Source organism: Artibeus jamaicensis, unplaced genomic scaffold (genome assembly GCF_021234435.1).
Source record: "Artibeus jamaicensis isolate MK-2021 breed Jamaican fruit bat unplaced genomic scaffold, CSHL_Jam_final contig_471, whole genome shotgun sequence".
NCBI lineage: Eukaryota > Metazoa > Chordata > Mammalia > Chiroptera > Phyllostomidae > Artibeus > Artibeus jamaicensis.
In genome coordinates, this window is record NW_026521850.1 from 2,771,380 (window position 1) to 2,793,278 (window position 21,899).

General features: G+C 52.8%; 1 protein-coding gene across 6 annotated transcripts in view; it reads left to right on the forward strand.

Annotated features, from left to right (window-relative positions):
• TSC1 (TSC complex subunit 1) overlaps positions 1–21,899 on the forward strand; it is a 44,472-nt gene that overhangs the window by 10,810 nt on the left and 11,763 nt on the right. For 4 of the 6 annotated variants that reach the window (XM_037158552.2, XM_053667737.1, XM_053667734.1 and 1 more), the window contains exons 3-16: positions 4,796–5,042; positions 6,665–6,768; positions 7,731–7,883; positions 10,333–10,477; positions 11,696–11,850; positions 12,210–12,283; positions 15,102–15,277; positions 15,890–15,987; positions 16,297–16,399; positions 16,962–17,080; positions 18,846–18,915; positions 19,336–19,440; positions 19,694–20,252; positions 21,466–21,509. In XM_037158552.2, coding sequence (XP_037014447.2) covers positions 4,937–5,042; positions 6,665–6,768; positions 7,731–7,883; positions 10,333–10,477; positions 11,696–11,850; positions 12,210–12,283; positions 15,102–15,277; positions 15,890–15,987; positions 16,297–16,399; positions 16,962–17,080; positions 18,846–18,915; positions 19,336–19,440; positions 19,694–20,252; positions 21,466–21,509 — 2,011 coding nt within the window. In that variant the 5' untranslated portion in view covers positions 4,796–4,936. The remainder of the gene's footprint in view (positions 1–4,795; positions 5,043–6,664; positions 6,769–7,730; positions 7,884–10,332; positions 10,478–11,695; positions 11,851–12,209; positions 12,284–15,101; positions 15,278–15,889; positions 15,988–16,296; positions 16,400–16,961; positions 17,081–18,845; positions 18,916–19,335; positions 19,441–19,693; positions 20,253–21,465; positions 21,510–21,899) is intronic. The other 2 variants (XM_053667735.1, XM_053667736.1) reach the window with 1 other exon arrangement.

Sequence of the window (21,899 nt, forward strand, 5' to 3'; positions counted from 1 at the left end):
GATTTTTTCATGACTTAAAATTCGAGTGACAGGTTGACATCCTTCTGTTCCTGACTTGTCCTCACAAGGCGTGGAGGCTCCCAGATCTGCCCTTTTCCTCGGGAGACGGCAGAACGAGTGTGGCTCTCGGGTCGTCTGGTTCGTAGTAAGTGCTAGAAAACTCCACAGAAGTTAGAATTACGGTGTGATTTTCTTCACCGAGCCAGGTGTTATGAAAACTTTTGTAAGTATTGGGCTCACAGGTTAGTTACTGTTATTCACAAAGTTATGTAGCTAGTCCACGCTATTTTCATATTATCAGTTAATATATTTAACTGGGAGTTTTTAACTGTTTTTGAGTATAAAAGTCACATCATTTATGGAAGCTTTTATTTTTATAAGTATACATTTATACTTAAACTGACAGAATTTCAGCTTATAAAATACAAAACTTGCATGTTACTTCTCGGGTGTTTTATCTTTATTTGAGAGTGATCATGCAGATATTAACGGTCATTCTGAGTGTGCGCCTCACCGACACCACGTACGCAGGATAACGCGGTGGTAGTAGGTACACGGTCTCACGGTCTCGCACACGCGCACGGTCAGGGAAGCCGGAAGTGGTGCTGAAGTCGGCAGTTGACAGTTCAACTTTGACACTCTCTGAAGACCGAGACCACACATAGCCAGGTGCCGGGGTTTGGCCAGGTACGGAGACTAAGACCTGCAAGACAGTCTGCCACGCAGGGGTGAGGGAGGAGAGCATACCGGGGGGTGGTCAGTGCAGAGGCCCTATCTCGGGAGCTGGTTTCCTGGGGTTTTAGAAACCAGAGACCAGAGCGGAGAGGCAGAGCGGCGTGAAATGAAGACAGGGGGCAGAGGTGGGGGTTTGTAAACGACCCAATCACATGCAGCCTCGTGGGCCACTCAGACTAGCTCCAGGTGGCCATGGAGTTGCTCCAAATGTGGGTGGGGAGTGTTGATTCTGAGTTCCATGGTTCAGAGTTTCTTGTTTGGTGGCAAATGGATTGTAGAGAGCGGGGTGCCAGCAGGAAGGCGGGGAGAGGCCGCTGCTGCCTTGTCTCTAGGGGCGACGAGGGGCTGGGGTTTGCTGATGGGTTAGGTGTGAGGGCAAGAGCGGGGAAGTGACAGAGATGTCACCTAGATGTTTGCTGTAGACTGACGGTCATGCCTTTTACTGAGACCCAGAAGACTGGCAGAGGGGCGGGTTTGGGGTGGGTAGTTGGGTGTCGAAAGCCATGGCCCCTGAGTATAAATAGCATCATCTGCAGCTCTGTACTGTGGCGTGCAGCCACTAAAGATAATACTAAAGTGGATAGAATGTGGCCTTGTCATGTAGCAACAGAAATGTATTAACTCAGATACTCACTTCTGGCTTGTCCTGGCTCCTCTCTTTCCTGTACTTGGTTCTTCCCAAATGGAAGAGAGTTGCACACCATTCTCAGACTGCCACAGCTGCAACTGGGTGTCTCGTGTGCCCGTGGTGCTCACCGCTTAGTGTCTGTTTCCAGCCCCTCTTCCGTAGGCTGCGAAGTGTGTTGAGTGCACCTGCCTCTCCCCACCTCCAAGCCCGGTCCCAGCTGGCCCCCTCCTCCCCTGTGCACCCTCTGAGCCATGGCCCCTTGCTGAGTTCGTCTGCCTGCATCACGCCTTGCACTTAGGCCCTCAAGAAACGTTTGCATGAGTTCGAAGAGGAGAGGTGCTCCCGTCGAGGGACTCATTCCGAGTTTGGGTCGCCTGAAGAGGAGTCTCACACAAACCCCAGCCTTTATCATTTTGTTCTGGGGATTAGAAAGTATGGTTAAAAGGTGGAATTTTAGACCCAGAGAGGAAAAAGCTTCTTGCCAAAAATAAGCTAATGTGTTTTAGGTAAAACCTTATTTTTTGCCTTCTGTGAAGCATTTGAAAGAGTAGGCTTCAGAAACCAGACTTTTATGCCTGGTTTACTTACATTATATTTGCAAACTGAAAAACAAGCTGGATAGTCCAAGCCGGTCAGCCCTGACCGCTGCCAGGCGGCCTGGATGGTTGCCGCCTTTGTGTAGGATCGCACTCACGTCCCTGGGCCTGGGAGGACCGGCCCACGGCACTGCCCTTGCATACACAGAAGATAGTGGCACCTCACGAGACCGAGGCCGGTGAGGAGCAGTTCTGCTGGAGCAAGACCACACTCAGGGACAACAAAATGCTTCTATACCTGAGGGTCACCTGTGGTTTCCGGAAGTGGAGATGAGCACGGGCTAGAAGGCGGGCACCGTGTCAGAGAGCCGCCCAGAGAGGGGCCCCTGGGGACGCTCACCAGCGCTCTGCGTGAGGGCACACGGCGCTCCTCGGCGAGTACCTGGTGGCACCAGCGCTGCCCCGGAGCGAGCCACGCGCGGCATCTGAGGGACGCCTCTCCAGGGGCCCGGGGCTGCTGCCACCTTCATGTGGTGTGGTGACGTAGTGCAGCCAGCTCACAGGAAGGTGGGGTTTCTCGTCTCGGCTTTGAGCTCTATGATAACGTCTTACCAACTGTAAGGTTTCTGAGCCCTTTCAAACTGTCTTTGTGACTTCCCTGGCCAAGTGGCCTGGTTGGTGGGAGTGTCGTCCCGTGCACCAAAGGTTGCTGGTTCAATTCTTGGTCCAGACACACAGCTAAGTTGCGCATTCCGTCTTGTTGGTGTACATACAGGAGGGAACTGATCGATGTTTCTCTCTCATATCGATGTCTCTAAAATCAGTGATGTGTATATATATCCTTGGGCAAGAATTAAAACAAAAACAAAACCAAATTGACTTCATGATTTACCTGTAAGATCTCTACTTATGAGTGTGACCCCAGCAACTTCCTACCTCAGGATTTGATATAAAAAATGCATTTAGACATTTTAGTTGATTTTCTGGCTAATGAACTTCTGGTTCACCAAGAACCAAATTCATGGGTATTACCAGGTTATAATTAAACCAGAGCATAGGCAATGGTTGATACTCGGCAGTTCCTGGGGTCACTGCTACTTAAAATTTGGTGTCCTTATGGGGGGCGCTTAACCCTTGAGCACAGTGATTCTCCAACAGGGCTTACCTATCACCCAGGTGAGAATGACCTGGGGTGCTTGTTAAAACGCAGATCCCGGAGCCTTGGCTGTCGTGGCTTGCTTGGTTGGAATGTTCTGCTGTAGCTGAAAGGTTGCTGGTTTGATTCCTGCTCGGGGCATATACCTGGTCGTGGGTTCCGTCCCTGGTCCTGGCACATGTGATTCCCTGGTCGGGAGGAAACCAATAGATGATTCTGTCTGTATGTATATTTCTCTCTCTCCCCTCCTTTCTGTCTAAAAGCAGTGGAGGAAGATGTCCTCAGGTGAGGACAAAAAAGAAAAAAGCAGATTCCTGAGCTCAAAATTCATTTCTGGAATGGACCCAGGATATTGCGTTTCTAACAAGCGTCCCAAGTGATTTTGATGGACAGTAAAGCCCACTAACTTCTAGTTTAGCTTATTCAAAGAAAAACAAGTAGAAAAGAGAATATATTTTAATGTGGCTAGAAGTGACATATAATTATTGGCCTTTTGAACTTGGCCACCTGTGTTCTGCTTTACCATGTGACCTTGGCAAGGTTATTATTATTTTTTGAGTATCCATGCTTTTAAAAAAATATATTTATTTATTTATTTATCTTTAGAGGGGAAGGAGAGAGGGAGAGAAACGTCAATGTACGGTTGCCTCTAGTGTGTCCCCTGCTGGGAATTGGCCTGCAGGGAACTGGCTTGCAACCCAGGCATGTGCCCTGACTGGGAATTGAACCGCAATCCTCTGGTTCGCAGACCTGCGCTCAATCCACTGAGCTATACCAGCCAGGTCCATGCTTTTGTTTGTAAAGTAGGATAATGCTGTTTGTCTCACGGAGCTGTCATGAGGGTCAAAACCATGAGCTAGCCTAAGGTCACATTTGGGGGCTGGGGTTTTGGGGTCAGGCAGATCTGGGCCCACATTTCAGTTCTTCCCTGCTTTTGCCTCTTGCAAGCTTTGTGACCCCAAGCAAATGGCCTTGCCTCTGTTTCTGTCTCTGAAACGAGGACCAGGAACAGAGTGTGTTTGACAGTGTTCGCACAAGGTGTGCAGCTCTGTCTGGCGAACAGCATGGCGACGGCTTGTGTCTGAGCACAGACCCCAAGGCCGCAGTGGGGAGGTGCACACAGTGGGGACGCGCACACAGTGGGGAGGTGCACGCAGCATGTGTAGCCATGCTCGGCGAGGGAGCTGCCTTTTCGCACCTCAAGATGCTGCAGCTGTCCCACTGCCACAAAGATCTGAGTTTTGGAGTTTTAAAGGTGAAATTTGCCCTGATGGCCCTTCCCTATGCCAGTGACATGAAGAGTGTGCCCCCCAAACAGAGGAATGACCCATGGTGCAAACTGGGCATGGACCTCGGGCTTGCGACCTGACCAGCTGTACGAGCCTTTAGGCACTGAGATGACAGTGAAGATGACAATACTGTGCCTTCAGTTCTTTTTCTGAAAATTGTTTATCCACTTTTTAGATGGGTGATTTGAAAAATAAACACAAGCTTAGCCAAACCCAGGGAAGAGTTAACAGTAGGATAACTTAGGTTTGGCCCCTTGTTCAGGCACTGTGACGGCTGGTCTGACTGCATCGGTCTCCCGGTGCCTCCCTCCTGGCTCCTTAGAACTCCTCTTCCTGAGTGTGTGCGGGGAGTGGGGGGGGGGGGTGTCGTTCGCACACCCTGGCTGCAGTCGAAGCAAAGCTCCGGACCCACCGTTCACAGCGCTGGATGCACGGCTGCTTTGTCTTGCAGGTGGTTTCTTCTGGGGAAGAACGAGCCCGTATTGTTGCACTGTCATCTTCCTTCCCCTCAGTCTGGTTGCGGCGCCAATGAAGAGCCTTCGGAGTCTGTAGCACACGTCCCGGCCCCGGCGCAGCACGTCTGTGGGAGAGGATGGCCCAGCAAGCGAACCTCGGGGAGCTCCTCTCCATGCTGGACTCCCCCGTGCTGAGTGTGCGCGATGACGTCACCGCCGTCTTTAAAGAGAACCTCAATTCTGGTAAGCAGGGCCCCGCTCCTGTAGCTCCTCTGCCAGTCAGGAGGGGGGTGCTCCTGGGGGGGGGGTCGGAGTCCCGCTGAGAAGTGGCATCTCCACAGCCACCAGTGAGGAGCATGCGGTCACCGGTGTGGTCGCTCTGTGTGCATTTGCAGCCTTTAACTGCTGGATGCTCAGATGTGCAGACACAGGGAAGCGCCATCTCCCAGGGAGCCGTGTGGACCTAGTGCCCAGGCCTCTGCCATTCTTCTTCACCTTGACCTCCCTGACTCTGTCCCTACCCAGTATTGTAAAGCAAATCCCAGATACACAGTTTATCTGTAAATCATACGTGATTTTTAATATGAGAAACGCGTAACCTTTCTTTAATCAGAGGAGAACAATTTCAACAGTATCCATTTTTGTTTACCAGGTTGGTAAACATCAAATATTGATCACAGAAATGGACATTGTGCCCTGGCTGGTGTGGCTCAATGGACTGAATGCCAGCCTGTAAACCAAAAGTTTTCCGGTTCAATTCCCAGTCAGGCACACGCCTGGGTTGCTGGCCAGGCCCCCAGTAAGGGGCGTGCAAGATGCAGCTGATTGACCTCTCTCTCACACTGGTGTTACTCTGTCTTTCTCTTTCCCTTCCCCTCTCTCTAGAAAGAAATAAAATCTTAAAAAAAATGTTTTTCAATTGAAAATAAAGAAATAGACATTATTTGTAGGAGAATAAATTGGTGTTCAGCCTTTTTTGCAGCATCCGTCATCGGTTTACAAACATGTGCCATTTGCCCTGGCTGGTGTGTCCAGGTCGGAGAGTTGTGCTGTAACTGAAAGGTTGCGGGTTTGATCCCCGGCCCGGGTGCGTAGGGACGGCAACCAGTCGGTGCCTCTGTCTTGCATCAGCGTTTTTCTCTCTGGGAAGCAATGAAAAAAATGTCCTCAGGTGAGGATAAAACAGAAAAAAACAAAAAACACCCCAAAACACACACTCTTGGCCCACTGACAAGAATCTGTATTTCATTATAGCCTGAAATGAAATATAGTAAAAAATCGGAAAAAGCCAGGTATCCTTCAGTAGGTGAGTGGTTACGGTAATTACATAGAGCCATGCAGTGGAGAGCAGCAGGTCCGTCAAGGGGAGTGGGTGGGTCACAGGTGCCGCCTTGTCGAAATGGTCAGATCGCTCGCACAGGCGGTGGGCACGTGGACGTGGGGAGTGTGCGTGTGAGAGAGAGAGACTGCGATTTTTCAAGTGGAAAAACCTTTGAAAGGACGTGTACCAAAGTCAAGGGTATTTCTCTGCGAAGTGAGTTGGGAGGTAGGAGTTAGGAGCCTTTTAAATTGTATGCACTTTCATACAGTCTGAGTTCTTAACAATAGACGTGGGTTATTTTATTCTAATTAAAAGGTAATAAAAAAGAAGATAGAATTGTATGTGATTTTGTGGCTATTTAGGCAAATAAACTTGGTATTATTGTTGAATCTAAATTACCGTAAGGAGGGAAATCGCAGACTTCGTATGGCTTTGGGTGGCATACAGAGAAACATTCTTCTGGATTTTGTGGCAGGCAGCTGTTGGAGGGAAACTCAGGGTGTTAAAGGAAGTAACGAGGAGAAACTGCCCTTTCTTTGTTTAGACCGCGGTCCGATGCTCGTGAACACCTTGGTGGACTATTACCTGGAAACCAGTTCTCAGCAAGTTTTGCACATCCTGACTACCTTGCAAGAGCCACACGATAAGGTAACTGCCACGCGGGAGGCGTCCTCGTGAGGGGCCTCATGCCCAGATCACCAGCACACGTGCAGAGTGCCTGCAGGACCTGCCTTTCCAGAACTGTTTTCAAAACGAAACGAAGTTCAGGGCTTTTTAAGATCCCGCTGTTTAAAGAAATCCTGAAAACAGCACTGTGATCGTACAGTGCCGATTTGATCTGTAAAGGACCCCTCGTTAAAACCATGCTTCAAACAGGGTTTTTGACTTCTCACCAGTTTGGGAAAACCTTAAGTGCAGGTGACCGAGGGGAGCACTGATGGAGGAGGCCTGTGCCCCAGCACTCGAGGGTCCGTGCGTTCTGCGTTTGCGTTTCATTTTGCTGGTGGTAGGCAGTCAACGGCACTGTAATGGCAGGCTTTGCTCCGTCTTGAGTTCCCGTGCTGATGACTTCACCAGAACTTGAAGGCCTTGCTGTGGTCTGCCTTTTCAGGATGTCTTGTTTTTTTACCCTGGCCTGAATTTGAACTTCTGCTGCTTGACTGATATGTGGGACCAGACCTTGGTGCTGGGCTACTGTGGCAGGAAATGGCTGCCTCTAGCAGGGTCTCTTCCCAGCCCCAACCACTGCCGAGGGCTGGGGACCTGTGGTTATGGCAACAGGTGGCCTGTTTGTATTTCAGAGAGGGGGTCTAGGAAGGAGTGTCCTCTGGGCCTGCTGGCAGAGGTGAACCCTTTTTCAGGAAGTGCAGCCTGGCTGCCCGCTCTCGGGCCAGACGCAGTAGTGTTTGGTTTGCCAGCACAGGTTACAAATTCTTGAACGTGATCCAGTGCCTACCGGACCCTTGTTCCGCATATGGGAAGTCCTGGAGGCCCAGCGCTAGCTGTCGCCTGTGTTTGAGTGAGCCTCCTGTATTCGAGGGCTTGCCTTGGCTCCCTTGACCCGCCCCCCAGCCTTATTGAGATGTATTTTCATTCTTTCACATTTTTAGCACCTCTTGGACAAGATGAACGAATATGTGGGCAGAGCCACCTCTCGGTTGCCCACCCTCTCATTGCTGGGGCACGTCATCCGGCTGCAGCCGTCCTGGAAGCATAAGCTCTCTCAAGCACCTCTCCTACCTTCTCTGCTGAGATGCCTCAAGGTACGGTGGTGGCGAGGGCTCGTGTGAAATGGCTTCGTGCGCGTGGGTCCCGAAACGCTGAGTCACGTCAGGCAAGTGGGCAGCTAGATTTTAACTTTGAGAGTTTGAAACTTCTGGGCACTTGGTGTTTCTCCCTGAACACCACACAGTTGGGACTGAGCACCTTCTCAGGGTGCCACTGCTGAATGGCTTTTGTCTAAGCAGTTCTGGCACTGTTTCATGCAGCCGGTCCAGCATTATTCATTCCAGCCCTCTTCGATTTCACCCTTCCTAGCCTTCCCTCAGTTGAACGTATGCTGGTTTGTCTCTGGGAAACCCCCATTCCTAAATTCCCTCTTATCGCCAAGGAAAAGGGCTCAGAAGGCTCTTTCAGCCATTTAGGAGCATGTCTGGCCACAGCTCCAATTGAGAAGCCTCCTGCATTGCATTCTACTTTTTTGCACTGTCCTTAGTTTTTCTACGTAGTCAAAACCTCAACAGAACCTTCTGGTTTGAGTTTTGATAGTGGCTTGCAGAACTACTTGGGGCTCTTCACCTGATCTGTTTCAGCTCCTGGGCTTGTTTGCTACCTGTAAAGTAAGAAAATGCCTTGACAGGAAGCGCCTGCCCCCCCCAGAGCCATGGAAAGCTCAGTGGCATTCACTGCGCACTGGCAGCACGTTCCGGTTCATCCGAGACAGCGCCCTGCAGAGTGCTTTTTGTCTCTGCCAGTGGGGGCATTCGGGGCTTTATGACCCCTAGAGGTGGGTCCCAAGGAGTCACGTTGATAGGGTGTCATAAAACCACGCGTGTAATACTGGGGGAAAAAACAGGAACAATTTTAACAACTTGATTTTTTTAATTTCTTACTTTACTTTTTTAAAGATATTTATTTATTTATTTTTAGAGAGAGGGGAAGGGAATGGGAAAGAAAGGGAGGAAAACATCAATGTGTGGTTGCCTCTCACATGGCCCCCAGCGGGGACCTGGCCTGCAACCCAGGCATGTGCCCTGACCGGGAATCGAACCAGCGACCCTTTGGTTTGCAGGCCAGCGCTCAATCCATTAGCTACACCAGCGAAGGCTTAACAACTTAATTTTTTTAAGCGACTGCATTGATGAGGCTATAATCTAATTTTGAGGGCACACCATTTAGTTCAGATTGCAAAATTACTGCTGTTTTCCAAAATGGTAAGCCTCGGAAATTTCTCGTGGGCAGTTACCCTAGCCTTCAGTTAGAATGTTATGAAAGTCAGGGCTAGTCCTTTTTCCACTGGAACTCGGTATACATTCTCCCACGGCTGTTTCACGTTCTCTTACTAGACACTGGCCCTAACGAGAGGCGTGTGCCTGATGTAAAGACTGAACGTACTTAGAACTTGACGTCCAGACTAGTCTCCTAGGTCGCTTCTCCAATAGGAGTGACGACTGTCTGAGCCTCCATGGGGTCTTTCGGCAGCCGTCTTGTCCCTTACATCTGAACTCCAGTTCCTTGGCCAGCAGCCGTGATTCAGTCATGGGTCAGGTGAGCTGCTGTCTTAGGCTCGGTGACTTATTACCCATTAGGTATTGAGCGTCTTCCCTTAGCTGTGCTTCACTTTGGGGGAGTCACGTAACTTCACTAAAGCTCTGCGACTCGACGTGGGAACTGCGGGCCTGGTCGGAGGCCGTCGGGAGGCCGGCCGCTGCCGTGCCGGGCCCTTCTCGCAGCTCTCCTCCTGCTGCCGCCTTGCAGACAGAGCGGGTTGTCAGCGTGTAGTGCGTTTTCAAATTGATTTTTAAAATGTGGTAGTTTAGGGTCTGGCTGAACAAACAAAAACAGCCATGTTCCTTTGTTTTCTTATAAAGTGGCTTTGGGGGGAGGGATGTTAGGGGCTAACTGGTAATGGGAAAAAGTAAAATAAACATTAAATTAAAAAAATCAGTTCAGCCCTGGCTAGTGTGGCTCAGTGGACTGAGTGCTGGCCTGCAAACTGAAAGGTTGCTGGTTTGATTCCCAGTCAGGGCACATGCCTGGGTTGCGGGCCCGGTCCCCAGTTGCAGGTGTGTGAGAGGCAATGGAGATCTCTTGCACATTGATGTTTCTCTCCCTCTCTTCCTCCTTCCCTTCCCCTTTCTCTAAAAATAAATAAAATCCTTAAAAAACATTAAAGAGCAGCTTCTCCTTTTTTTCCTAAGTGCTCTAGGCAGGGCGTCCTTGGGCTTCAGGGCTGGGAGGGGCGGTGCCAGGTGGAAGCCCCTCTCCCAGATGTGTGTGTCCAGGTGCATCGGGCTGGTCCTCAGCAGTGTTCCTGGGGGGGTCCGCTTCAGTGCTGACCCTCTACACCCTTAGGCACTGAGGGCCATGGGGACAGCCATGAGCCTGGGCGAACCTCTCACCTGAGAGCCCTTGGCTGCACCTCGTCGGGTGTGTGCTTCGGGTCCTAGAGCCCCACCCTCCGGGTCACTCTGCTTGCCTTTCCCTTTGCAGGTGGACACTGACGTCATCGTCCTCACGACCGGGGTCCTGGTGCTGATAACCATGCTGCCGATGATCCCTCAGTCAGGGAAACAGCACCTGCACGACTTCTTTGACATCTTCGGCCGTCTTTCGTCATGGTGCCTGAAGAGACCAGGTAAAGGTCTCCTCGTGCCCCGGCTGTGCGCTGTGTGGGAAGGACCTGTGAAGGGGGTGTTGTCCGGGGCCGATGAGGAAGCAGCCTGGGTGCGTCTGCTGTGGGCAGAAGGGGAGGCATGGCTGTGGAGGGACCTTTGTTCTTCCATCGGGTTGAGGGGTCGGCGGGAGGTGAAGCCCCCTGACCCTCCGTGAACTGAAGACCGCGTCAGCCCATGCCTCAGCAGGCCTGGAGTCAGTACCCCTGTGGGGCAGTCCTGCCTCCGTCCTCTGGTCCGCTGTGACAGCGTGCGGCTCTGGGCTCTGGGCGCCTGCTCAGGGATAGGCTGGGGTGGGGCGTGCAGAATGGCCTCGTTCGTCTTCCCACTTCACATGCGGTGGATTTTCCCTGTCTCGGCAGGTAGCACAGCTCTGTCAGAATGACGCAGAAGCTGTTAGCACGTGAAATTCAGGACCTTGGTCATCCCATGAGCCATGCTCTCGCTGCAGGGAGGGTGGGATGTGTGAGCCCGTGAGAGGCCCACGTGTGCCAGTCCCATCGGCAGCTCTTCCTGGGGGCAGGCGGCCTGTCTGTACACACAGGGAGGGGCTGTGTGTGCATGGTGGACTTGGGGCTTTCCTCCGGGCCAAGGCCCGGCTGGATTGAGTGAGTTCTCTTTCCTGCACTTGTAGCTTGTTTAAAGCTAGTTTCACGATAGTAGTTTTTCACTCTATAGTTACAAATTTGCATAGCGAAAAGACTACGTACTGATTTTACAAGGTTCTCACACATTGGTTCACAAATGTTTAAACCTTGTGGTGCAGCCGCACAGTACAAGGCACTGAGAGTGCAGGAGTGAGTAGGACGGCGCCCTTCTCAGGGAGCAGGGCGGTGGGTGCAGGGGACTAGAAACGGCAGGGACAGTGACTGTCGTTACAAAGGCAGCTCAGCGTGGTGGGAGCGTCTGGGGTCCTCTGGGAGGGATGGCGGAGAGGAGGGCGGAGACAATTGGTGAGAGCCTCTGGGCCACTCGGTGTGTGGGGGGTGCGTCCTAAGGCCACAGGGGACTGCCAGTGGACCTTCGCTGGGGGAGTCCGCTGTGCTTGCGTTCACATGGGAGGCCGCCTCCCTCTCTGGGGCGAGGTGGGGAGGCCTGTGCCAGCTCCGGGCCCGGGTCTGTTCGGTACGCACCAATCTTGTGTCCGGCTCAGAGTCTCCCCTCGATGGCTTCCTTTCCAGGCCACGTGGCAGAGATCTCCCTCGTCCACCTCCACACCAGTGTTTACGCTCTCTTTCACCGCCTCTACGGGATGTACCCATGCAACTTTGTCTCCTTTCTGCGCTCTCACTACAGCATGAAGGAGAACCTGGAGACCTTTGAGGAAGTGGTCAAGGTACCTGGGACCTGGGCAGACAGGCTGCATTTGTAACGTTTCTGTTAAATGGCAGATGGAGAATTCTGAAAAGAAATTCTGCTGGCTCCCCACACCAGGGCTCCCTCTCCAGCCCTAGGCAACCATCGGTCTCCCTTCTGCCTTTAGAGAGACCTGCCTGTCCTGAACAGTTCTTGTAAATGGGGTCGTACGCCATGTGGTCTTTCGTGACTGGCTCCCTTCACTCTGCACAGCGTTTGGAGGGTCATCCCCATTGTAGCACACATCAGTGTTTGTTCTTTTTTATTGTCAAAGGACAGTCTGTTGTGTGGAGATACCACAGAAGTTTAGCCTTTTACTTGACCACTGATCTCTTCCAGCCAATGATGGAACATGTGCGGATTCACCCAGAACTAGTGACCGGATCCAAGGACCATGAACTGGACCCTCGGAGGTATGGAAACCCGCCAGCGACACAACTCACAGAATCTCTTGGGAGGTTAAGAACGGGATCTGGGAGCTGTCCCTCTTGAGGAGCTGCTGGAGAGGATGGGTTCTGCTGCTTAGGGAGTGAGTCCCTCTTGCAGGGCTTGTGCAGTGCCACTCGTGCTGGCCTGAAACCTGCTCCTGACCCACAGAGAGTGGGGAGTGTGCTTAGTAGAGCAGAGGCAGCCACAGTGCAGACCCGTCCCACGGAACCCCAGGAGGGCTTCCTGCATGGTGGGAGCAGTGGTTGTTCCGGGCAGCAGATGAAGGGGGTGGCTGAAAACAAGCGGCTTGTGGACAGTCTCAGCGTCCCGTCTGGCCTTCCCTGTCCCTGGGCTTTGCCAGGCACTTCCCCTTCTCCTCAAGCCCTGCAGATGTCCCCAGGCTCACTCCCTGCAGGGCTCCGGATTTGAGGGTCCCGGGCACAGGGTGCCTTGTCCTGTCTCAGAGACAACTGCTGTCCTTGTCTTCGGCTCACTGTGCTTGCCCTTTTCTCTGTTGTGTTGCCGTGCGTGTGCTCTCATTTGAAGGGTTAACCGGGAAGCAGAGCCCGGCTCTGGAAGAGGTGGTCGCGTCACTGTTGTTGGAAGGGCCCCAGGAGACGAGCACAAGACCGATGTCTGAGCCTCGGTCAGCCTCCCTGTTTGTGGAAGTCGCTGGGCAAGGGCGTGAGTGCATCCTGGGAAAGGTAGAGCTCGCCCTAGTTGGAGCACCTGGCGAGGCCTGGGGTGTGTGCCAGGTGTTGGGTGCACTGCCAAAATAGCCGAAGTAGCAGCAGAGGAAGGAGGTCTCACTGTTTGTGGCTTCCAAGAACAGTGGCTTACGCTCAGGAATGGGTCTGCGCACAGTCCTTCAGGGGGTCAGATGAGTGTCCTCAGAGGCCCTGGGCAGAGCAGGCGAGCAGGAGTTTCATCAGTGCAGAGTCAAGGCAAGCTCAGTACAGACGTGCTGTCTAGGCCGGGGTCCCCCCGATGCTCTGGCCCTCGGTTCAGAGCAGGTTGCAAACAGTGGATGCCATGGTGATGGTCTGTGACATGCCCACGTCTTGGGGCGTCCGCTGATCGGATGGGCTGTCTCCGTGCCTTGCACAAAACTGCCGTCATCCTCCCCGGGGGCCTCCCAGCGCTGCTCCCCTGCAGGGTCTGCTGTCCTCTGTGTGTCTGGTGTCTTTCGTGTTGACTCTTGTTTCCTCGGGCCGTGTCCTCCAGTGGCTCTTGGAGAGAAGACAGCGCTTGGGCGGAGTTGCTCTCATTCAGCACTGGAAGGCATTCTTCCGCTGCCACCTCGCTTCCAGCGCTCCCGTTGCAGTCGAAGGCGTTGTGATTTCTGGTCATCTGCATCTGCCGCATTTTCCCTGTGGAAGCCTGCAGAATCTTTTGTTTTCATAATATTCTAAAAGTTCCTAGGGATGTCCCTTGGAATGAGTCTGTTCTCGTTGTTCAGTCTGGGCTGTTTTTCTCTGAGCTTGGGAACATGAAGATTAAAGTTTCTGTTGGATTATTAATTACTTAAAAATATGAATAGCAAAATTGTGTTGTCTAAGAGAAAGACAGTTTATACTTGAGCAAGTAAATGTATTAATTATTATGGCTTTTTAGAGCATTGGGCAAATACTGAAGAAGTAAAAGAAGACAGAAACAACCCTGGCTGGTATAGCTCAATGGACTGAGCCCGGGCCTGCAAACCAAAGGATTGCGGTTCGGTTCCCAGTCAGGGCACATGCCTGGGTTGCAGGCCAGTTCCTAGCAGGGGATGCACAAGAGGCAACCATACATTGGTATTTCTCTCTCTCCTTCCCTTCTCCTCTAAAGATAAATAAATAAAATAAAAAAGAAGACAGAAACATCACCCAGAATTTGTCCTTTTAATTTCATTTCTTAGTGTGATTATGTCTATATGTGTGTCTTTGAGTAGTTTTGTATCCTTTATTTATTTAAGGTTGTATTCTGAGCATTTAATGTCATTTATTCTTTGAAAGCATGATTTCTAAAATCAACGTTAGGAAGGTATAATGTAGATGCAACAAAATTCTTCAGTTTTGACAAAAGTCGTGTCACAATCAAAGAACGTTTTGTTGCCCAGAATGTGCCCCGGCCCCCCTCCCTCACTCCCAGGGACTGCCGACTGCTGGAAGTGGCCCTTTTGTGGCGGTGCTGTGACTTCCCCCTGTAGAAAGTGCCTTTCGGGCTAGACTTGGGCTCCTCCTCTTCTGTTTCAAGTTGTGCTGTGCTGAGCAATGATGTGCGTCCTGAGGTGCGGCTGTTTCCAGAAGCCGGGCCCTTAGAAGTGGAACGGTGGTGGCTCATGTAGCAGGAGCCTTTAGATGGCTCTTTAAAAGTTCTCGTGGGCGCTCTCTAGGTCTGACACTGTCGGGCCATGCTGTGGTCTGGGGTGGCTGAGCGTCCAGGACGTGGCTGGGGGACCCTGCATCGGGCCCCCTCCTCGGTGGTTTCCAGGGCTCCCTGTTCCCCGGTCACCCGTGCTCCTCAGGTCTCTCCTGGTGGCTGTTCTGCAGCGTTTGTGTTCTGTTATGAGGCTGTGCCTAGTCGCTTGTGGGTGACATTTTTCTTTCAGATTAGTTTCCAGTAACTTGGTGTAACCATTTTAAGTAGGAAGGACCCGGGTGTGTGAAGTGAAAGGCTAGTTTCTGACGGGTGGTCCTTGCGCTAGTGTGGCTCCACCTTGATCTTGGGTGCTCACAGGTCCGGGGCTGCAGCTGGCCCTCCCACCCGTGCGACTGATGAACGGCCACAGCCTGCACTTCTGACGTTCTCCGCCCCTTACAGGTGGAAGAAATTAGAAACCCACGATGTCGTGATCGAATGTGCCAAAATCTCTCTGGACCCGATGGAAGCCTCGTATGAAGACGGCTACTCTGTGTCTCGCCGCCAGTCAGCCCGCTGCCCTCACCGTCCCGCTGATGTCCCCGCCAGCCCTTATGCTGACACACCAAACAGCTACGGTAAAGGGAGGGGCTGCCTCTCTGCGCTGCCCCTTCGCCTCTGGAGAGCAGTGTGGATGTTTGTTGACCTTATTTTTCTTTGCCTAGAATGAGACTTAGTTCAGCTCCTAGGAGCTGTTTCCCCAGTATTTAAAATTTGAATTTGCCTCCATTTTGTCCTGACTCGTTCCTCTTTCCAGTGTAATTTAGTCCCACGTCCTTGGTCTCCTCCCTAATGGCAGGAGACCTTCGGTGTCTTCAGTACTAAAAACAGTGGGTGTAAGGTCCCGCCTGCCCAGGAGGTCTTTCTGCTTCCTGGTGCTGCCCCCACAGGCTCCAGGCAGCGGACGGCTGAGAATCAGGGTGGCGGGGAGGGCGGGGTGTCTGCAGGCGGCGCCTCAGTGTGTCTACCCGGGCTCCCCTGCAGCACAGCCACACAGCAGGCTTCGCCTCGCCGCGCTGCGTTCCCTTGGAGCGCTCCGACACGTTCCTTTGTCCCAGGGTGTCGGGGCCCCTCAGACAGTCCTTAAACGCAGAGAACTAAGTGTTGTGCGAGGTCCAGAGCGCCGCACTCCTTCTCAGAGCAGGCAGAGGCGCACACTAACACCACACATTCTTCCCCTCTCTTTGCAGGGAGTGCGACGTCCACCCCTCACCCCTCGGCCCGGCCCTTGTTGTCCAGCACACCGGGGCAGCTGCCCCCACCTCTGAGCTTCCCCGCGCCGCCGCAAGTATGGCGTCCAGTAGTGAGCCCACTGTCTTCCCCACTGGCCATTGAAGCTGACCGTTTGGGTCAGGATTTAGCATATAGTCTGGGAAAATCTCACACTGCTCATTTCAGAATGAGTTATTTTAAAAAATGTATCGACAAAAGTCACTTGGGTTTCTCTTAGCATCTAGACTTGGAAAATGCAGCTTGTCTTTTGGTAAAGCTTTGGCGAGATGCCTTCTCCAGTGTGGAGGCCTGCCGGTTGTGGATGTAACCCTTGGGTGACTTGGTGTCCACCCCTCACTGCTGATGCGCTTCACTGACTCCCCAGGCTGCGCTCTGGAGCCCGTCTGTGGCGTGTGGCATGACCACTCCTCCGACCTCTCCTGGAACTGTTTCGTCCGACGCGTCGCACCCTTACAGTAAAGTCTTCGGTATGTGTGTCTTAGGTGGGGTTTGGGAGGTCGGGCGGGCCTGCCTCTGATGACTGGGAATGGTCTCTTAGATCTGACAGTGACTTTGGGGGCCCCTTGCAGTGCTAACCCTGATGTTGACACTGAATGCAAACCTCTCACGTACATGGCTTCCGGAACATGTAACGTAAACCAAAAAAAAGACTGGCCCATCCCCAGCTGGTGTGGCTCACTGGACTGAGCCCCACTTTGCAAAGCGAAGGGTCACCTGTTCGATTCCTGGTCAGGGCACACGCCTGGGTTTTGCGCCAGGTCCCCAGTTGGGGGTGTGCAAGAAGCAACTGATCTGTTTCTCTTGCAAGTCAGTGTTTCTTTCCCTCTCTTTCTTGCTCCCTTTACCTCTTTCTCAAAATATATAAATAAAATCTAAAAAAAAAAAAAAAAAAAGACTGGCTTAGATGCCCAGAGAGTTAACTCGAATTTCTTTCTTTGCAGTGACAGGTGGGCTGAGAATAATCCCGTCGTTTTTCTAACAAGGGGGCTCAGTTCAGTGACCGTGTGTTCTGCCCTTGTCTCCGAACAGGAGGAAAAGGGACGCCCCTGGGCACCCCCGCCACCTCTCCTCCTCCGGCCCCGCTCTGTCACACCGAAGACTTCGTGCACGTGTCCCTCCCCCAGCTGGCAGCTGTGCCCCCCCGGAAGGTACGCTCGGCCACCTGCTGCCCAAGCACCTGCCTGGTGGGGCCTGTTGTGGGAGACAGAACTTGGGCCTGAAAGGGGGTGGGTTTGAACCAGGACGTTTGAAAACAGACTCAGCAGCAGGTCTGCACGTGCGGTGAGCTGACTTGTCGGGACCCACCAGGTCAGAAGTCTTTCCACTGCAGTCCTAAGCTGTCCCTAAGCTGTCATTTGTCCCCCTACTGCCCTGAGCTTGAGGTAGAGAGACAATGGTGGGTAAACATTGGCCCCGGAGCACAAATCCCGGCAGGCGCCCACCTCCTTCCTTGACATGTTGTTTCAGTGTGAAGGAGGAAAACAAACCAAAAAAACTAACTTAAAAATGTGTTCCGTGGAAAGCAGTAAAAATTACTAGTTTGGTTAAGTCTCAGCCTCAGGCCCACTTGTGTGTGATGCTGTTTGTGGTAAGGAGAGTGCAGGGCAAGCACTCACCGCTCAGTGGGGTGGCGGGGACCCGGGCCTCCTGCTGCCCGCCCTCCCGCAGCGCTGTCTGCTATGGAGGACAGCCGGGGGGGCACGGACTGGTTGTTCAGACCCAAGTGGGTATCGGCAGCTAGTTTCTTAAATGATGAACTGAGCCTGTCCCTTCACGACAAATGCCGACAGCATTTGTTGCAGTGACGACATTAACTCCCAGGGGAAGCCGGAGCGTTAAAACACTGGCACCCGCCCCACAAGCTCGGTGGCTTCCCCTGGGCTTGCCGGGTGGGACCGGAGCGTCTGAGAAGCTTGGTTAGGGGCTGGAGGGTTCAGTGTTGGGAAGTGCAGCCCGTCAGCGAGTCCGTGTGACCCGGGGCACCGGTGCTTTCCAAGTGACCCAAGTGTGGTGCCGCTCAGGGCCCTGGGTGATATGCGGTGTGAGAAGTTAACCGCCATGGTTTCAGATTTCACTTTGTAATTACCGTTTAAGGAATAATCCAGGATCGAGTTTGAGTGTCACATCAAAGGTGGTTATCCACAGTTACCTGGAAAGTGCTCACACTTGCTCACCCCTGCTTCTCTGTGGGGCCCGGGGCCCGTTGCCGTGCGTTAGCTGGAATGCCGTGTCCCTGGGACTGAAGGCAGAGGCAGGTGCGGGAGCCCCGCTGCCTTCGGCTGAAGCCGGACGGTATAGAGACGCTGACGGTGTAGAACAGCTCCACTCTCCCCGCTCCTTTATTTTTGGTTGGGGAAATAGAGATGAGTTTTTTTTCTTGGCTTTTGTTTTAAATAAAAATATGTGTCGTTGCCCTGGCTGGTGTAGCTCAGTGGATTGAGTGCGGGCCTGTGAACCTTTAAAGGATCGCGGTTCGATTCCCAGTCAGGGCACATGCCTGGGTTGCAGGCCAGGTCCCAGCAGGGGACACACAGGAGGCAACCATACATTGATATTTCTGTCTCTCTCTCCTTCCCTTCCCCTCTAAAGATAAGTAAATAAAATCTTTTAAAACCTGTTGTTTTTGTTTATAGGTAGGGGGTTTGTTATTTTTAAGTGAGTTAATGACCTTTAACATTTCTGTTTTAATTTTAATACAGTAACTATCACTAGGTAAAACCACATAAATAAAAGCTCTTGGGATTCTCATGAATTTTTAAGAATACGAAGGCCTCCTGAGCCCAAATAGTTTGCAAACACTTAGGGCATTAAACTCCTTTCTAATCTAAAAATGCAGACATTAGGCTGTTTCTCTTACATCTGAGAACACGTACTGGCTTCGCCGTGTGACGTGAGCGGTGCCTGTCTTTTCAGGAGGAGAGAGCGGACGTGGCCCGGCCCAGCCTGCACAGACAGCAGCACGTCCCGAGCGACCGCGGGCCAGGTAAAGTCCCCGGGGGGCCACAGACCTCGCCTGCCGCCTCGGGTCCAGCTGTGTGTGGAGACGGGGGCAGTGCACTGGGGCCCAGAGGCAAATAGCAAAACCTGTGCTTCACCCCGAAAGCCACCCAGTGACGGCCGCAGAAAAAGCTTTAACCCGCTGCGGCGCGGTGCCTGTGCATCGAGCTGTCGGACTGGTTTCGTCTGTTCTCTGAGTGCTGAGAACGGAGAATCTTGTGTTCTGTGGGTCAGTTTTCTGGCACCTTTAATCAGATCATGGGCAGTGCGTTAGCTTTCTCTAGTAGCCCCCGGGGAGCGTCCCCGGCCTCACGCACCGTCCCATGGGAAGAGCTGTGGACGCTGCGCCACAGGGGGGCAGTGTCTGGGTGCTGCTTCGACGTGAGTTGTCTTGGTTTCTCTTTAGAAGAGCTCTCTGGCAACAAAGGCTCTGTCACTCTTAGCGACCTTCCAGAGTTTCTGGGCGACCTGGCCTCTGGAGAAGACAGCATTGAGAAAGATAAAGAGGAAGGTAATGTGTGCGGGGTCCGGGGCTCAGATGAGGCTGCTGGGCGCCGGGTTTACTGTCAGCGTTGCCAGGCTCGCTTGGCTTTTCTTCTAATGGGGGAGAAGGTGGGAGTTTTGTTTGGGTCCGTGGCCAGGGAAAGGGTTGCCGCTCTGTGTCTGCCTTTCCGAGTGGCACGTGGCAGTATGCCGCCCTGCCCTGCCTGGCCTCCCCTCCATGGCCTGTTTGCCATTGCGTTCCTTGTCGCCCTCTCTCTTAGCGGCAATATCTAAAGAACTTTCGGAGATCACCCCAGCTGATGCCGAGCCCCTGGTCCCTCGAGGAGGCTTCGACTCTCCCTTCTACCAGGACAGTGTCTCGGGCTGTCCCAGGAAGACCCCTTCTAGCACCTCCAGTGTCCAGGGTGCCTTTGTGCACCCCGAGCCTTCCAACTCCTCCCTGGACAAGCTGGGACCTGACACACCGAAGCAAGCCTTTACTCCCATAGAGCTGCCTGGTGCGGGCACCGATGAAGGCCCTGCTGGGCACAGGGGGTGCCAGACCCCCCTGGAGACCAGTATCATCACTCCCAGCCCTTATAAAATTCCTCTTCAGAGGGGCCCACGCTTTGGAAGTGGGCAGCCTCCCCTCTACGATCATCTTTTCGAGGTGGCATTGCCAAAGACTGCCCATCACTTCATCAGCAAGAAGACTAAGGACCTGTTAAAGAAAGTGAGAGGAAACGCAGAGGAAGACCTCACGCCCTCTGCCTCCCCACTGGAGATCCTGGACAGGCTGATCCAGCAGGGGGCCGACGCGCACAGCAAGGAGCTGAGCAAGTAAGTCGCTGGTGGGGCCCGCCCTCCCTCGGGGCCCAGCTGTAATGCGCAGTCGGAGGCAGGAGGGTGCGGGCGGGTCGTGCCCTCACCTGGAGGCTGCTGTTGCTCCTGCCGGTCAGATATCCCTCCGCTTGTCGCCTTCTCGTCTACGTAACTGTGTAGTGCACGTTGAATCGGACCATCCTCGCAGTGTTTCACTGTAACGTGAGTCTTAATGCATAGGCTGTTGGGGCCACTGCTCTGTGGGGACGTTCAGCGCTTTCACATTTGCTCTCAAAGTTTGAGGGTGAGGTCATGGTATTTCAAATGTAGGAATATTTGTCACAGTGCCCCTCTTTGTCTAGCTACAGGTGGTTGGTGACAGGCAAACAGGTGGAAGATAAAACCAACCACCTTTCAGTGGTCCCATCCCCTCCCATTGGTGCACGTGGTTTCTTAGAAATCTGTCAGATACACTTCTTTTTTGGTAGTCCTCACCTAAGGACGTGTTTATTGATTTTAGAGAGAGAGGGCGGGCAGGGAGAGAGGAAATATTAATGGGAGGGAGAAACATTGATTGGTTGCCTCCTGTATACACCCTGATCGGGGATCGAACCCACAACCTGTTGGTGGGTGGGGCTGGTGCTCCAACCAGCTGAGCCACCCACCAGGGCTCAGCCTTTCTTTTGTTACTCTTTTCCAAGGGGGTAAGGGAAGTTAGAAACCATTTCTCAACGCGTTCTTGGGGGATATTAGTTTTTGTTTTTCTTCTATAAATTAGTCTAAGGTAGATTTTGACAGAGATTGTGGAATTTAAGATACCTTTTTACATGAAATTCGGTATTCTAGGCCCAGGCACATTACCTCCTTTTTCTTTAAACTCGGGTGACAGGAGCTTCTCAACCCAGAGCTCTTCCCTGTGCATTTCAACGGAAAGGGGTGAAGACAGGCAGCTCTCGGTGTTTGCTCCCCAGGCGCTGGCAGAGCTGAGCAGCACCCGCCGGTGCAGAGTGGGCTCGGCAGTGGGGCCTCTCCACACGGGGGCTAGGGTCACGCATTCTGGGGCGCTGGCCCCTCGCATGGCTCTGAGGCTCCTCCACTGACTCCAGGTGGACTTGGCCTTGGAGACTCTCTTATGCCACGAGGAAGTGATCTGACCTTGCTGCCATGAAAAGTCCACATACTTTTTTCTAGGTAAGATCAGTAACTTTGTTATTTAAAAACTTCTTCCTAGGTTGTCTTTACCCAGCAAGTCTGCCGACTGGACCCACTTTGGAGGTAAAGTTGTTACTTTAGCTCCACGTGCAGCCCCCACAGGTTCTGCCTGCTTGTTGCCTTTTCTGTCCTGGAGGGAAGGGGCCCTACCGGAAGCAGACCTCCCCTGTGCTCCTGTTCCTCTGCGTGTCTGTCCTCTGGGCCAAGGGAAGTCTCCAGTGTCTCGCACAGTCAGCGTTTGCTGTTTCTGAAAAGGGGCAAAGAGCATGCACTTTGTGTACCTTGCAGGAGAGTCACAAAGAGGAGCGCAGCGTAGTGAACAGTACCAGGAGAGTTCCTGGGGGAGAACACACGGGGCAGGGAAGAAAAGGGTCGCTAGGAGTGTGTACCTGTGGTTGCAGCGTGTGGGGAGAAATAGTGCTCTCAGAGGGTCACCGCACGTTAGGCCCTTTG